General features: G+C 44.4%; 1 protein-coding gene across 1 annotated transcript in view; it reads left to right on the forward strand.

The window, feature by feature from the left end:
* Positions 1 to 5,714, forward strand: part of LOC123723994 (transmembrane protein 132D) — a 34,349-nt gene extending 28,635 nt beyond the window's left edge. Inside the window, exon 3 of the mRNA XM_045703082.2 lies at positions 4,944 to 5,714. Within this exon, the coding sequence (XP_045559038.1) occupies positions 4,944 to 5,094 (151 nt within the window). The 3' untranslated portion in view covers positions 5,095 to 5,714. The remainder of the gene's footprint in view (positions 1 to 4,943) is intronic.
* The last annotated feature ends 12,853 nt before the right edge of the window (positions 5,715 to 18,567 follow it).

Consider the following 18,567-nt stretch of genomic DNA (forward strand, 5'->3'; position numbering starts at 1 on the left):
ACACTCTTATGTAGGTGTCATAACCAGCCATAAAATAACTACCATGGTGGGTTTTGTGGGTTTTTACAGTCTTATGTACGTGTCATAACCAGCCATAAAATAACACAGTATACTATATGTCACAACAGGTCTCAACAAATGTGTCATGACAGTGCTATGACCATAAATTATTAAGTTATTTTAACCCTTATGACATGGTATGATGCTGGGTGTCAAGTAAAGTGTTACCATCTATACTGTATGTATGTATGTATGTATGTATGTATGTATGTATGTATGTATGTATGTATGTATGTATGTATGTATGTATGTATGTATGTATGTATGTATGTATGTATGTATGTATGTATGTATGTATGTATGTAAAGGTCAGAGCAGTGAACTGGGCAGAGGGCGGCTAGTGGTGACTATAAGTTGTTTTTCAGTCTCTCTGTCCCAGCTTTGAAGCACCTGTACTGTCTCCGCCTTGTAGGTGGTAGCGGGGTAAACAGGCCGTGGTTTGGGGGTGACCAAGCAAAAATTCTTCAGCCTCCTGAGGTTGAAGTGGCGCTGATGCACCTTCTACACGTCACTGCCTGTGTGGGTAGACCATTTCAGGTTATCAGTGATGTGCATGCAGTGGAACTTGAAGGTTTTTACCCTCTCCACTGCGGCCCTGTGTATGGGGGCATGCTCCCTCTGCTGTCTCCTGAAGTCCACGATCAGGGAGAGGTTTTTTTCCAGGCACCACTGCCAGGGCCCGCACCTCCTCCCTGCAGGCTGTCTCGTTGTTGTTGGTAATCAGGCCTACCACTGTTGTGTCGTCTGCGATGATTGCGTTGGAGACGTGCGTAGCCACGCAGTCATGGGTGAACAGGGAGTGCAGGCGAGGCCAGAGCACGTACCTTTGTGGGGCCCCCCTGTTGAGGCCCCCCTGTTGTTGCCTACTTTCACCACCTGGTGTCGGCCCGTCTGGAAGTCCAGGACCCAGTTGCACACTAGGGCCCCAAGCTTAGTGATAATCTTAGGGGGCACTGTGGTGTTGAAGGCTGAGTTGTAGTCGATGAGGGGAAGGGAAGTATAATGTGTCTTCCATATTTAACCCAGCCCCTCTGAATCAGAGAGGTGCAGGGGTCTGCCTTAATAGACGTCCACGTCATTGGCACCCGGAGCAGTTGTTGTTGAACAGCATTCTTACATAGGTATTCCTCTTGTCCAGATGGGATAGTGCCGTGTGCAGTGCGATGGTAATTGCTTCATCCATGGATCTGTTGGGGCGGTATGCAAATTGTAATGGGTCAAGGGTGTTTTGTACGGTGGAGGTGATGTGATCCTTAACTAGCCTCTCAAAGCAGTTCATGATGACAGAAGTGAGTGCTACGGGGCGATTGTCATTTAGCTCAGTGACCTTTGCTTTCTTGTGTACAGGAACAATGGTGGACATCTTGACGCAACGGGGAACAACAGACTGGGATAGGGAGAGATTGAATATGTCCATAAACACTCCAGCCAGCTGGTCTGCACATGCTCTGAGGACACGGTTAGGGATGCCATCTGGGCCAGCTGCCTTGTGAGGGTTAACACACTTAAATGTCTTACTCATGTCGGCCCGGGAGAATGAAAGGTCAGTTCTCATGAGCGGCGGTGGCCCGCCTCAGCGGCGCTATGTTTTCTTCGAAGTGGGCGAAGAAGCTGTTTAGCTTGTCCTCGAGCAAGGTGTTGGTGTCCTCGATGTGGCTGGTTTTCGCTTTATAATCTGGGTCCATGACATGGCTGGTTTTCCCTTTATTATCTGTGGAATTATTTTTCATCTTCATACAATCATCGATACAATCATTCACTTTACATTGGATGATTGTTCTTTTTGTTTTTTTTTAACATAGTGGTACTTGTCCACAAATTGTATTTTATTATCACAGAAAATGCACTAATATGGTGAATTAAAGTCAGGCTAATCGACATTTAAGACTGTTTACTTGATTTTTAGGGTCTGCCATTATTCACTCACTCAGTTATGACTGAAATAAATAAGGTTTAGAGAGAAGATCAAACAAGCACAGGGGAGGGGGTTGCTGACTGGAGCGGGCCAGGGGGCAGGGGCTGCCATGAGTGTGTGTGACAGAAATAAGAGAGGCCATGGCTTCCTGTGGCAGTGTGGGGTGGAGGTGGTCAGGTGGTGGGGCATCGGTATGCAAAATACACGTTAGTTCGACACTCAAACCTTGCCTGGAGAGAAGTGAGATGGATGGCAGGTGCAGCACCTGAGAGCTGCTTTTCTCACACACTGTCAGCTCCAGTCTCTGGGCCAATCCATCTTCCCTGCCCTGGTGCCTCGATACCTCCTCCTCCTGCCTCCACAGCCAGCACTGCCTAAGCACAGTCACTGACCGCTATGGTTCTTGCTCTGAACCACTGTTAAGAAAAATCCCTCCTCCCTCTCATCACCGTGGGGTGTCCCCCTTCGATCCCAGAGGGCCTGGGGGAGAAAAGGCAGATAGGTACTCTTGTAACAGTTAGTTTTGATTAGGTAAACCCTACACCACCAGGCTCAACACTAGCATGAGTGGGTTTATTTAGAATGCCATTACCAGATTAACTGTTCTCAGATATTTTCTCATTACTTATTACAAGAAGCGTGTCATCAGGGTTACACCTTTTTTCATTATAGATGCCAATTCATTGATGGAAAATAATAGCATTGTTCTGTTTACCACTATGACCCCAGCAAATCCTTATGAGTCAGAATAAGGATTATGCTGTGACCTGCCCCTATAGTAACTGCTAAACTAATGGAAGTTCATGTGAAGACAGGATATTATAGCTTTTATAACATCTCCTGGTACTGTTGGTATATTACTATACCTTTATCACAGAGGTTGTAGAGGCCTCAAGGTTACCTGTCATCCTGGCTCCAGGAGTGTTGTTGTGGTCAGGAGAGATGGGTGGTGACAGGCATGTCCCCTTCTACCCAGTCACCTCCACCCCCACTCACAGTCCCTGTCCCACTGTTAATCTGTGACTGCTGCTCCACTCCCGTTCTCCCCTCAGAGCCTGTCAGTCCTGCTCCCCTCAGAGCCTGTCCGTCTCCTGTGCATTTGCTCCTGCTTTCCCCCTGGGAACCTGCTGGTTGTTGCTAACAATATAGTGAGGGCCCCTTCCTGTCAGCTCTGTGCCACTTACTCTAATGGATGAACAGTACAGAGAGAAGCAGGTCACCTTCACACACACACACACACACACACACACACACACACACACACACACACACACACACACACACACACACACACACACACACACACACACACACACACACACACACACACACACACACACACACACACACACACACAACAGGACGTTGAGCACTGTGTTAGTTACTCCACCATCAGCCTGTACTACTGTACTGCCCGGAATTGACATTTCTACTGCTTGCAACTCTTTTTAGATTATCCCAAGATATTTCCTGATTTACATCCATCCAGCCCCTTTGGGGATGTGTAATTCTCCTGTGATCGCCAAACTTTCCTTTGCCAGCCTAGTAAGTACTGTTAGCACTTTTGTCGGATAGAGATTGTAGCAGTAACATGGCAGGATCAGTGAAATCTTACTGAAATGTCTGAGTCCCTGTCTCACACGTGCCACAAGTATGTCCCCTCATGTTGAGAGAGAGAAGGAGCGAGAGGAGAGAGAGGAGAGAGAGAAGGAGAGAGCGAGAGGGAGAGGAGACAGAGGGAGAGCCGAAGGCATTGGGTCATTTCTGTGCGCCATGTGGCAGCATCACAGGACGATTTCAGCAACCTCCATGCCAAGATTAGTGCTCCCTTGAGCCTTCAAACCAGTACTCCTGATTACATCTTGGAAGAGCTGTATGTGCAGATGTTCAAGCACACATATACAAACACACACCACACATGCACACTTACAAAACACCCACAACTACACACATAGGCAAATAACATTAACTAAAACAAATGTGTTTTTAAATGGGATGAGTACATACGCATGGCAGTAGCATGAGTATAGCATCTGTCCATATGACCTTGAATGTCCCACAGGAGGGGGAGTAGAGAGGATCAGATGGATGCTCATATCGTAGATTACCTCCCCCCAGAGACACATAATGTGCTCACTGTTGTTTAACTGCCAGAATGTATGTCTGAAAGAGTCAGGGATAAACCCATGAGCAGCATTAGGCTACACATGACATGCATGCACATGATAATACTACACGGACGATGTTACGCACTATTAGGAATATTTTTATGAAGAAACAACTTGGTGGTGCTCCGTTTTTATAGAACATTAAGCTGGAAGAATTGTATTTGAAAAATACTTTGAGTGGCTCTAAAGAAAGACGAGATCAACGAGTGCAGTGTTGTTATCCTGTACATTGGCAGAGGATGGAAATTAGGATGCCTCTCCAGTACAACACCATGGATGTTTTCATGTATATATCTGACCTCTCTCCACTCATACGCTACGCTAACTCCCGGTAGGACCTTTTACACTAGCCATTAATAGCAGGGTAATATTTTCAATTAGCATTCAGCTCTCTGTTGTTGTACTCTGTGTTCAGCTGCATTAGATAATGCTTATCATTTACAAATGAGAGGCCAGCAGGCCAACAAGCCATTAGTACACTACGAATAATTTGTGTACGAGACAGGACCAAAGATGCCCATAGTATATAAGGAATACTAAACACTCAAAATGCATTTTTCCTCTGGCTATTGAAACCTATCCTATGGGGTTTGCTCAAGCCTCTTAAATGATAGGGATTTGCTATGAGCAAAGTGGTCTTTGATTGACCGAAGGGCTTAGGAATGAATAATTTCATGGCCCCAAGCTATGGGAGGCCAACATCATACTAGCTAGGTCCAGTGGAGATGGACTTACTGCTAGGTGTACAATTTAGAGTTGGCGGTATTTGTCTTATACATTTTTCTCGTCTTCATTCACAGAGCGATTGTAAAGAAGGGAGTGTCGTTTCGAGCAGCAACACCGAGTAACTCGTTGCTGTGGGATATCACTCTGGACGCTGGAGCAGATGGCACCATCGCTGTTGTTTGTCAGAGGAAATCTGCCATACCGGGAAAAAGGCAAGTTTGCTGAAAATACACAAGAATCCCCAAATTTACTGTCAGTGAACTCCATTAAACTCACCGTGTTCAACCACTGGACCATGGATGGACCCTTCACGTCTGGGTTTGGCTGCTCATAGACAGCTTTAAACACACTTCTGAATGTTAAGAAGTTATATTATGTCATGGGTTGTTAGATAATGTATTGTAATAATAGTGTACATGCTACTGGGGCTTAATGATTTCAATTTTGCCTGAGGGAGTGAAAAATAGTCTGCAAAGTAGTATGAGTAGGATAATCCCTCAGAATAAATACCACCCACACACGATGCCATTTTGACCGAGGCTTAGCCTATCTGACCTGACAAGACACCGTATGCTATCCAAGCACAAAACTGCTGCTGGGAAAAGCTTAAGTAAATCTGCTTTTAAAAAGGCCACTGTCCTCACACCTTATTAAGTAGAGCTACCTCTTAACCTTTTATGCAGTGGGCTAAATCAGGGTCACGCAGAGTGTTTCTTGGTAGTCTTAACCTGTTAGGGCTAGGGGGCAGTATTGACACGGCTGGATAAAAAACGTACCCGATTTAATCTGGTTACTACTCCTGCCCAGTAACTAGAATATGCATATAATTATTGGCTTTGGATAGAAAACACCCTAAAGTTTCTAAAACTGTTTGAATGGTGTCTGTGAGTATAACAGAACTCATATGGCAGGCCAAAACCTGAGAATATTCCATGCAGGAAATGGCCTGTCTGACAATTTCTTGCCCTTCTTGATTATCTCTATTCATTACAGAGGATCTCTGCTGTTACGTGACACTTCCTACGGCTCCCATGGGCTCTCAGAAGGCGGCAAAAAGCTGAATCGTGGCTTTGCAGGCTCTGGCTGAAAAAAAGTAGCGCGTTTTGGTAGTGGCTGGTTACAGTACTGTGAGACTCAGGCGCGTGCCCGCGTCGACCCCATGCCTTGTTTTCTTTCGTCTGTTTACCTAAACGCAGATTCCCAGTCGGAATATTATCGCTTTTTTATGAGAAAAATGGCATAAAAATGGATTTTAAACAGCGGTTGACATGTTTCGAAGTACGGTAATGGAATATTTAGAATTCTTTTGTCACGAATTGCGCCATGCTAGTGACCCTTATTTACACTTCGGATAGTGTCTTGAACGCACGAACAAAACGCCGCTATTTGTATATAACGATGGATTATTTTGGACCAAACCAACATTTGTTATTGAAGTAGCAGTCCTGGGAGTGCATTCTGACGAAGAACACCAAAGGTAATCAAACTTTTGTAATAGTAAATCGGAGTTTGGTCAGGGCTAAACTTGGTGGGTGTCTAAATAGCTAGCCGTGATGGCTGGGCTATGTACTCAGAATATTGCAAAATGTGCTTTCACCGAAAAGCTATTTTAAAATCGGAAACCTCGATTGCACAAAGGAGTTCTTTATCTATAATTCTTAAAATAATTGTTATGTTTTTTGTGAACGTTTATCGTGAGTAATTTAGTAAATTCACCGGAGGTTTGCGGGGGGTATGCTAGTTCTGAACGTCACATGCTAATGTAAAAAGCAGTTTTTTGATATAAATATGAACTTGATTGAACAAAACATGCATGTATTGTATAACATAATGTCCTAGGTGTGTCATCTGATGAAGATCATCAAAGGTTAGTGCTGCATTTAGCTGTCTTCTGGGTTTTTGTGACATTATATGCGATTTCGTCCCGCCTAGCCCAGAGAGGTTTTAAACAAATCTACTTTGAAACAAAAGTATACACCTCACACACGGTTATGGAAGACACCTACCATGTCAGATATAGAGTTGAAATGTATTCCATTTTGAGTTTGCATCCCAATATGAGACTTTATATACATCATAGAAGATTAAAATATAACAAAACCATTTGACATAGGAACACCGGTGTTAAAAAAATATATCATGTTTATTAATTATGAAATTGTTAAAAATATTAACATTCCACCAATGAGGCCACCAGAGGGCAATTTGGTAATTTGACTGCAGGAAAGGGCTATGTCAATCTCTGGAAATTTCTAATTGCTTATCTATAGTTCACATGAAATCGTTGAAAAGTATTTCTGTCCCCTGTTTAGAATATAAACGTTTTTTGTATCCTTTACAGTATGTTGTTAGTGCTTTTGGAAAACAATTAAACAATGATTAACATTAAACATTAGCTAGCCCCAGTCAATGTGAAGATGTGGCTTTGTTGATAATACCCCTTCAGCTCCTAGAAGCTAAACTTGTATGTCCTTTTAAGTCTGTGGGGATATTTTTCTGGTACCATTGCTGCTGTCACAAATATGTCTAGAGTCATGGTCCTCTTTCTGAAGTGTAACCTTTTCCTTGCTCGAGGACAATACACCAGATGTAGGAACCTGTCCATGCTGGAACAGGACCTTCAATTTACATTCCATGTAACTGACCAACTCTGTGGCTTGGATGACCTTTAGATGATCTGGTGTAGCTCCAGGTATTTATAGTCTATGAGAAGTTCCCATGAAATCAAAAGTGGCACTTCATTTGTCGTTTGTAATTTTAGTTGAAGCATTTTGGTGTTCATGATTGAATTGAGCTGGGTTGACCTCATTTTCTTGTTTTCCCCATGTGATGGTATTCGTTCATTGTTTATCAAACCCGTTTTGGGGAAAATATTTGTGGATGCAAAATCGTTTGTTAGGGCTAATCCATCTTAAAATGTCATAATTTACTAGACCCCCTGTAGGGGCTGTCTAATGTCACACTACTTTGGGGATTTCATGGACTTTGTCTCTCAGTTTCCTATAGTGTCAGTAAGTACTGTGAGTGTTTATGTAGCTATCTGGATATTAAGATATTTTTTGCCTCTGTTTGACAATAGACTGCAACGGATCTTCCGATTTAAAACAGCTGCTTAGTGAGAGTGCTGTCCCTTTAATAATCTGGGGGTTGGAGTACTTCACTGCTTCACCCACAAGAATGGCAGAAGGCTGTAATGGTGTCCCCCATTTCAATGTAATGCCAGATTAAACTGGCAAAATCTGTTTTAATGTGGGATAGAGACCCTCTTTTAAATCGGGCACATCTTGTTTTGATACTTGACTGAAACATTTATGATTTGTTTGTGTTTCAGTGTTTTTGTGCAATATACTAAGATTATTTAATTAAAGTAAATCTCTCTTTTTTGTGCTTGTACATATGGTGTGCAGAATTAAAGAAGATCTTAAAGAATAAATGATAGAGAACTCATCAGATTAGCTTTGTGCTTGCATTTGACTTTGTGTGCTTAGTCCCCTCCTGTACTCCCTGTTTACCCACAACTGCATGGCCACGCACTCCAACACCATCTTGAAGTTTGCTGACGACACGACGGTGGTAGGCCGGATCACCGACGCCGATGACTCAGTCTACAGGGAGGAGGTCAGAGACTTAGCAGTGTGGTGCCAGGACAATAACCTCTCCCTCAACATCAGTAAGACCAAGGAGCTGATCATGGACTATAGGAGAAAGAGGGCAGAGCACGCCCCCATCCACATCGACAGGGTTGTCGCCAAGGTACCTTCAAGTTAACCTTCAAGTTAACATGGTCCACACATACCCACACAGTCATGAAGTGGGCACGGTAGCGTCTCCTCCCCCTCAGAAGGTTGAAAAGATTTGACATGGGCCCTCGGATCCTCAAAAAGTTATGCAGCTACACTGTCAAGAGCATCTTGACTGGCTGCAGCACCGCTTGGTATGGCAAATGCACCACTCTTGACTGCAAAGCGCTACAGGGGGTTGTGCGGACAGCCCAGTACATCACATGGGCCAAGCTCCCTGCTATCCAGGACCTCTATATCAGGCAGTGTCAGGAAGGCCCTAAAAATTGCCAAAGACTCCAGCCACCCAAGCCATAGACTGTTCACTCCTAAAAAGGGTTTGCCAGACCTGGAACAAAAAAGGTTATCCTATGGGGACAGCTGAAGAACCCTTTTTTCAAAGAGTGTACCCAAACTATCTGCACGGACCCTACGCACACTCACTAGACCAGTGGTTCCCAAACTTTTTATAGTCCCATACCCCTTCAAACATTTAACCTCCAGCTGCGTACCCCCTCTAGCACCAGGGTCAGCGCACTCTCAAATGTTACTTTTTGCCATCATTGTAAGCCTGCACACACTATACAATACATTTATTAAACATAAGGATGAGTGTGAGTTTTTGTCACAACCCGGCTCGTGGGAAGTGACAAAGAGCTCTTATAGGATTAGGGCACAAATAATAATATAATAATAATCAATCATTTTGCTCTTTATTTAACCATCTTAATCATCATTTAATTCCGGAACTCCAATTTGAGCAGCAGCAGCTGAAAAATGAGCTCCTACAAATATTGAAATTTACATGGTTTTTAGAGTGAAGTACATCGGAAAAAAGCAAAAGAAAACTGCAAGACTGAATAGGAGAAAAAACAAGCAACAAACAAAGAAGATAGGCTTTTGAAAAAATAACTATTTTTCATAAAATTGTAGTTATCTTAGCAAGCTGAATTGTTTACCAGTTGCTAAGCAGTTGCTAGGGACTCTTTTGGAAGAAGCTAGCTAGCTAACGAAGAACAACAAAGAATATCTAGTTAACAGAAGAAAAGAAAGAGAAAATCAGGACAGAAGAAAAAGGATATCAAAGTGAAACAGTTCTCTAAAGACACAGGAGACAATAATACAAGAAACAACACTTCTGTAGCTTGTCAACTATGTGTCTGTCTATCCCTGTTCTCTCCTCTCTGCACAGGCCATACAAACGCTTCACACCGCGTGGCCGCTGCCACTCTAACCTGGTGGTCCCAGCGCGCACGACCCACGTGGAGTTCCAGGTCTCCGGCAGCCTCTGGAACTGCCGGTCTGCAGCCAACAAGGCTGAGTTCATCTCAGCCTATGCTACCCTCCAGTCCCTAGACTTCCTGGCGCTGACGGAAACATGGATTACCACAGATAACACTGCTACTCCTACTGCTCTCTCTTCGTCTGCCCACGTGTTCTCGCATACCCCTAGAGCATCGAGCCAGCGGGGTGGTGGCACTGGAATCCTCATCTCTCCCAAGTGGACATTCTCTCTTTCTCCCCTGACCCATCTGTCTATCTCCTCATTTGAATTCCATGCTGTCACAGTTACCAGCCCTTTCAAGCTTAACATCCTTATCATTTATCGCCCTCCAGGTTCCCTTGGAGAGTTCATCAATGAGCTTGACGCCTTGATAAGTTCCTTTCCTGAGGATGGCTCACCTCTCACAGTTCTGGGTGACTTTAACCTCCCCACGTCTACCTTTGACTCATTCCTCTCTGCCTCCTTCTTTCCACTCCTCTCCTCTTTTGACCTCACCCTCTCACCTTCCCCCCCTACTCACAAGGCAGGCAATACGCTTGACCTCATCTTTACTAGATGCTGTTCTTCCACTAATCTCATTGCAACTCCCCTCCAAATCTCCGACCACTACCTTGTATCCTTTTCCCTCTTGCTCTCATCCAACACTTCTCACTCTGCCCCTACTCGGATGGTATTGCGCCGTCCCAACCTTCGCTCTCTCTCTCCCGCTACTCTCTCCTCTTCCATCCTATCATCTCTTCCCTCTGCTCAAACCTTCTCCAACCTATCTCCTGATTCTGCCTCCTCAACCCTCCTCTCCTCCCTTTCTGCATCCTTTGATTTTCTCTGTCCCCTATCCTCCAGGCCGGCTCGGTCCTCCCCTCCTGCTCCGTGGCTCGACGACTCACTACGAGCTCACAGAACAAGGCTCCGGGCAGCCGAGCGGAAATGGAGGAAAACTCGCAGCCCTGCGGACCTGGCATCCTTTCACTCACTCCTCTCTACATTCTCCTCTTCTGTCTCTGCTGCTAAAGCCACTTTCTACCACTCTAAATTCCAAGCATCTGCCTCTAACCCTAGGAAGCTCTTTGCTACCTTCTCCTCCCTCCTGAATCCTCCTCCCCCTCCCCCCCCCTCCTCCCTCTCTGCGGATGACTTCGTCAACCATTTTGAAAAGAAGGTTGACGATATCCGATCCTCGTTTGCTAAGTCAAACGACACCGCTGGTCCTGCTCACACTGCCCTACCCTGTGCTTTGACCTCTTTCTCCCCTCTCTCTCCAGATGAAATCTCGCGTCTTGTGACGGCCGGCCGCCCAACAACCTGCCCACTTGACCCTATCCCCTCCTCTCTTCTCCAGACCATTTCCGGAGACCTTCTCCCCTTCCTCACCTCGCTCATCAACTCATCCTTGACCGCTGGCTACGTCCCTTCCGTCTTCAAGAGAGCGAGAGTTGCACCCCTTCTGAAAAAACCTACACTCGATCCCTCCGATGTCAACAACTACAGACCAGTATCCCTTCTTTCTTTTCTCTCCAAAACTCTTGAACGTGCCGTCCTTGGCCAGCTCTCCTGCTATCTCTCTCAGAATGACCTTCTTGATCCTAATCAGTCAGGTTTCAAGACTGGGCATTCAACTGAGACTGCTCTTCTCTGTGTCACGGAGGCTCTCCGCACTGCTAAAGCTAACTCTCTCTCCTCTGCTCTCATCCTTCTAGACCTATCTGCTGCCTTTGATACTGTGAACCATCAGATCCTCCTCTCCACCCTCTCCGAGTTGGGCATCTCCGGCGCGGCCCACGCTTGGATTGCGTCCTACCTGACAGGTCGCTCCTACCAGGTGGCGTGGCGAGAATCTGTCTCCACACCATGCGCTCTCACCACTGGTGTCCCCCAGGGCTCTGTTCTAGGCCCTCTCCTATTCTCGCTATACACCAAGTCACTTGGCTCTGTCATATCCTCACATGGTCTCTCCTATCATTGCTATGCAGACGACACACAATTAATCTTCTCCTTTCCCCCTTCTGATAACCAGGCGGCGAATCGCATCTCTGCATGTCTGTCAGACATATCAGTGTGGATGACGGATCACCAGCTCAAGCTGAACCTCGGCAAGACGGAGCTGCTCTTCCTCCCGGGGAAGGACTGCCCGTTCCATGATCTCGCCATCACGGTTGACAACTCCCTTGTGTCCTCCTCCCAGAGTGCTAAGAACCTTGGCGTGATCCTGGACAACACCCTGTCGTTCTCCACTAACATCAAGGCGGTGACCCGATCCTGTAGGTTCATGCTCTACAACATTCGCAGAGTACGACCCTGCCTCACACAGGAAGCGGCGCAGGTCCTAATCCAGGCACTTGTTATCTCCCGTCTGGATTACTGCAACTCGCTGTTGGCTGGGCTCCCTGCCTGTGCCATTAAACCCCTACAACTCATCCAGAACGCCGCAGCCCGTCTGGTGTTCAACTTTCCCAAGTTCTCTCACGTCACCCCGCTCCTCCGCTCTCTCCACTGGCTTCCAGTTGAAGCTCGCATCCGCTACAAGACCATGGTGATTGCCTACGGAGCTGTGAAGGGAACGGCACCTCCATACCTTCAGGCTCTGATCAGGCCCTACACCCAAACAAGGGCACTGCGTTCATCCACCACTGGCCTGCTGGCCCCCCTACCTCTGAGGAAGCACAGTTCCCGCTCAGCCCAGTCAAAACTGTTCGCTGCTCTGGCACCCCAATGGTGGAACAAGCTCCCTCACGACGCCAGGACAGCGGAGTCAATCACCACCTTCCGGAGACACCTGAAACCCCACCTCTTTAAGGAATACCTAGGATAGGATGAAGTAATCCTTCTAACCCCCCCCCCCCCCTTAAAAGATTTAGATGCACTATTGTAAAGTGGTTGTTCCACTGGATATCATAAGGTGAATGCACCATTTTGTAAGTCGCTCTGGATAGGAGCGTCTGCTAAATGACTTAAATGTAAATGTAAATGTAAATCTTACATATAAAACCCTATTTGAAAAATGTGAATAACTCACCACAGGTTAATGAGAAGGGTGTGCTTGAAAGGATGCAAATAACTCTATTGGAGAAAGTCGCAGTCTTAAAAATCATTTTCCACAAACGGTCTGTGCCTGTATTTAGTTTTCATGCTAGCGAGGGCCGAGAATCCACTCTCACATAGGTACGTGGTTGCAAAGGGCATCAGTGTCTTAACAGTGCGATTTGCCAAAGCAGGATACTCTGAGCGCAGCCCAATCCAGAAATCTGTCAGTGGCTTCTGATTAAATTCCATTTTCCCAGAACCGCTTGTTGCAATTTCAATGAGGCTCTCTTGTTCAGATATCGGTAAGTGGACTGGAGGAAGGACATGAAAGGGATAAGAATCCAGTTATTTGTGTCATCCGTTTCGGGAAAGTACCCGCGTAATTGCGCACCCAACTCACTCAGATGCTTCGCTATATCACATTTTACATTATCTGTAAGCTTGAGTTCATTTGCACACAAAAAAATCATACAATGACGCAAAGACCTGTGTGTTATCCAACTTCTTAATCATAGCCTCAATTTTGTCCCGCACGTTGAATATAGATGCGGAGAGTCACTGTAATCCTAGATTCAGATCATTCAAGTGAGAAAAAACATCACCCAGATAGGCCAGTCGTGTGAGAAACTCGTCATCATGCAAGCGGTCAGACAAATGAAAATGATGGTCAGTAAAGAAAACATTAAGCTCGTCTCTCAATTTAAAAGAAAACGGGTCAATACTTTGCCCCTTGATAACCAGCTCCCTTATGTATGTTATAAAAGCGTTACATGGTCACTGCCCATATCATTGCATAGTGTAGAAAATACACAAGAGTTCAGGGGCTTGCATTAACAAAGTTGACCATTTTCACTGTAGTGTCCAAAACGCCTTTTAATCTGTCAGGCATTCCCTTGGTAGCAAGAGCCTCTCGGTGGATGCTGCAGTGTACCCAAGTGGCGTCAGGAGCAACTGCTTGCATGCGCGTTACAATTCCATTATGTCTCCCTGTCATGGCTTTTGCGCCATCAGTACAGATACCAACATGAGCAGCAGCTCCGTTTGGCTACATACGGACCAATAGTGGAATTCCCATGAGAGAGTAACAGTTAATGTGATTGGATGTTAATTATTTGACTAGGGTACCTGTATTTGACATTGTGTTCTTATTTCGCTGAACACTAGATGGTTTAACTTTATTTTTGGCAGTGAAACGAGGCTACCCAGGCGGGGGGAAAAAACTCACTCAAATGTATAGCCCCGTTGGAAAATATAAATTGACTGTTTGAAAATGTGAGAAAAAATGTCCCAAAAATCACATTTGTATTTGGCGTACCCCCGACGGCATTGCGCGTACCCCTGGGGGTACCCAGTTTGAGAATACCTGCACTAGACTATATACAAACTATATACAGTGCCTTATTCCACCTGTTTTTGTGTTACAGCCTGAATTAAAAATACATTAAAAAGATTTTTGTGTAAAAGCCATTTTCAAGTCTTGCCATAGATTTTAAGGCCGATTTAAGCCAAAACTGTAATTAGGCCACTCATGAACATTCAATGTTATCTTGGTAAGCAACTCCTGCGTATAGTTGGCATTGTGTTTTAGGTTATTGTCATGCTGAAAGGTGAATTTGTCTCCCAGTTGCTGTTAGAAAGCAGACTAAAGGACGTTTACTTCTAGGATTTTGCTCGTGCTTAGCTCTATTCCGTTTATTTTTATCCTAAAAGACTCCCTAGTCCTTGCCGATGAAAAGCATACCTATAACATGATGCAGCCTACAGCCTGCTTAGAAATATGAAGAGTGGTACTCAGTGATGTATTAGATTTGGCCCAAACATAATGCTTTGTATTCAGGACATAAAGTACATTTCTTTACCACATTTTTTAAAGTTTTACTTAAGTGGCTTATTGCAAATCGGGTGCATGTTTTGGAATATTTTATTCTGTACAGGCTTCCTTCTTTTCACTCTGTCATTGTGGTCAGTATTGTGGAGTATTTGTATTTATTAAGGATCCCCATTAGATGCTGCCAAGGCAGCAGCTACTCTTCCTGGGGTCCAGCAACATTAAGGTAGAATTTAAAATATTACATGACGTTACATTTCATATTACTTTTCACAACACGTGGCGTTTGTGTCCTCAGGCCACTACTCTGCTACCACATATCTACAATACACAATCCATGTGTACATGTGCGTGTCTTATCATGTGTTTGTGTAAGTGTGTGCCTGTGTGTGTTTCTTCACAGTCCCCGTTGTTCCATAAGGTGCATTTTTTTTCTTTTTTTTCTTCTGATTTTTCTGCTTGCATCATGTGGAATAGAGTTCCAGGTAGCCATGGCTCTATATAGTACTGTACGCCTCCCATAGTCTGTTCTGTACTTTGGGATTGTGAAGAGACCTCTGGTGGCATGTCTTATGGGGTATGTATGGGTGTCCGAGCTATGTTAGTAGTTTAAACAGACAACTCAGTGCATTCAGCATGCCAATACCTCTTACAAAAAAAGTACTGAGACAGTTCGGGCCAGCCGTGCTGCCCTGTTCTGAGGCAATTGGGATTTTCCTAAGTCCCTCTTTCTGGCACCTGACCACACAACTGGACAGTAGTCCAAGTGCAACAAAACTAGGGCCTCTAGGACCAGCCTTGTTGATAGTGTTGTTAAGAAGGCAGAGCAGCGCTTTATTATGGACAGACCTCTCCCCATCTTAGCAACTGTGGTTTTCATGTTTTGCCCATGACAGTTTACAATCCAGGGTTACTCAAAGCAGTTTAGTCTCCTCAAATTGCTCAAATTCCACATGATTCATTACAAGATTTAGTTGAGATTTAGGGTTTAGTGAATAGTTTGTCCCAAATACACTGCTTTTAGTTTTAGAAATACTTACTTCTTGCCACCCATTCTGAAACTGACAGCAGCTCATTGTTAATTGTTGCAGTGACTTCACTCACTGTAGTAGCTGACATGTATAGTGTTGAGTCATCCTCATACAAGTAAGGGGCCTAGACAGCTGCCTGGGGATTTCCTGATTTTAGCTGGATTATGTTGGAGAGGCTTCCATTAAAGAACACCCTCTGTGTTCTGTTAGACAGGTAACTCTTTATCCAAAATATAGCAGGGGGTGTAAAGCCATAACACATACGTTTTTCCAGCAACAGACTGTGATCGATAATGTCAAAAGCCGCAATGAAGTCTAACAAAACAGCTCCCACAATCTTTTTCTCATCAATTTCTCTGTCATTTGTGTAAGTGCCGTGTATGTTGAATGTCTGTCCCTATAAGTGTGCTAAAAGTCTGTTATCAATTTGTTTACCGTAAAATAGAATTGTATCTGGCTTATTAAGGGTTGGTTATAAGCTGGTTGGTCGGCTATTTGAGCCAGTAAAGGGGGCTTTACTATTCTTGGTTAGCGGAATTACTTTGCTTCCCTCCAGGCCTGAGAGCACAAACTTTCTTGTAGGCTTAGATTGAAGATATGGCAAATAAGAGTGGCAATATCATCTGCTATTATCCTCAGTAGTTTTCCATCCAAGTTGTCAGACCCAGGTGGCTTGTCATTGTTGATAGACAACAATAATGTTTTCACCTCTTCCACACTCACTTTTTGGAAATCAAAATTACAATGCTTGTCTTTCAGAATTTGGTCAGTTAAACTTGGATGTCTAGTGTCGGCATTTGTTGCTGGCATGTCATGCCTAAGTTTGCTAGTCTTGCCCATGAAAAAATCATTAAATTAGTTGCCAATATCAGTGGGTTGTGGAATGAATGAGCCATATGATTCAATGAATGATGGAGCTGAGTTTGTCTTTTCCCTCCAAAGCTTTTTACTATCATTCTTTATATCATTTATCTTTGTTTCATAGTATAGTTTCTTATTTTTATTCAGTTTAGTCACATGATTTCTCAGTTTGCAGTATGTTTGCCAATCGGTCATGCAGCCAGACTTATTTGCCATTCCTTTTTGCCTCATCCCTCTCAACCATACAATTGTTTAATTCCTCATCAATCCTCTGGGATTTAACAGTTTTTACAGTCATTTTCTTAATGGGTGCATGCTTATTAGTAACTGGAATAAGCAAATTCATAAATGTCAATACACACCACCGACTAGCAAATATTCTTCATATCAACATAGGAATCACTACAAAACGTATTGTATGACCTCTTATACACTATATTAGTCCCAGCCTTTGGAACTTTGGTTATCCTGGATATGGCTACTATATTGTGATCACTACATTCGATGGATTTGGATATAGCTTTAAAGAAGATTTCGACACGTTCGGCGGTTATACGGTGTTTCCTCTGACACATTGCTATGGCTGGCTTCCGGGTTAAGCGAGCAGTGTGTCAAGAAGCAATGCGGCTTGGCAGGGTCGTGTTTCGGAGGACACATGGCTCTCAACCTTCACGTCTCCTGAGTCCATACGGGAGTTGCAGCGATGGGACAAGACTGTAACTACCAGTTGGATATCACGAAATTGGGGAGAAAAAAGGGGTACATTTTTTAAAATAATAATAAAGAATATTTCTGCACCATTAGTAAAGATGTGATCAGTACATGATGATGATTTCATTCCTGTGCTGTTTGTAAATACCTTGCTAGGTTGACTGATAACCTGAACCAGGTAGCAGGCATTGGTTACAGTTTCAAGCTTTTTCTTGAGTGGGCAGCTTGATGAAAGCCAGTCAATATTAAGGTCACCCAGAAAATATACCGTTCTGTTAATATCACATACAGTGCCTTCGGAAAGTATTCAGACCCCTTGACTTTTTCTACATTTTGTTACGTTAGTCTTATTTAAAAAAATCTACACATAATACCCCATAATGACAAAGCAAAAACAGATTTTAGAATCTTTCGCAAAACTTTTAAAAAACAGAAATACCTTATTTACCTAAGTATTCAGACCCTTTGCTATGAGACTCGAAATTGAGCTCAGGTGCATCCTGTTTCCATTGATCATCCTTGAGATGTTTCTACAACTTAATTGGAGTCCACCTGTGGTAAATTCAATCGATTGGACATGATTTGGAAAGGCACACACCTGTCTAAATAAAGTCCCACAGTTGACAGTGCATGTCAGAGCACAAACCAAGCCAAGATGTTGAAGGAATTGTTTGTAGAGCTCCGAAACAGGATTGTGTCGAGGCACAGATCTGGGGAGAGGTACCAAAACATTTCTGTAGCATTGAAGCTCCCCAGGAACACAGTGGCCACCATCATTCTTAAATGGAAGAAGTTTGTAACCCCCAAGACTCTTCCTAGAGTTGGCCGCCCGGCCAAAAGGAGCAGTCTGGGGAGAAGGGCCTTGGTCAGGGAGGTGACCAAGAACCCGATGATCACTATGACAGAGCTCCAGCGTTCCTCTGTGGAGATGTAAGAACCTTCCAGAAGGACAACATCTCTGCAGCATTCCACCAATCAGGCCTTTTATGGTAGAGTGGCCAGACGGAAACCACTCCTCAGTAAAACACACATGACAGCCCACCTGGAGTTTGCCAAAGGCACCTAAAGGACTCTCAGACCATGAGAAACAAGATTATCTGGTCTGATGAAACAAAGATTGAACTCTTTGGCCTGAATGCCAAGCTTCACGTCAGGAAAATTGGCAAACCCCTCGAGGACCGA

This window comes from Salmo salar, chromosome 20 (genome assembly GCF_965601325.2).
Source record: "Salmo salar chromosome 20, fSalSal1, whole genome shotgun sequence".
Taxonomy (NCBI): domain Eukaryota; kingdom Metazoa; phylum Chordata; class Actinopteri; order Salmoniformes; family Salmonidae; genus Salmo; species Salmo salar.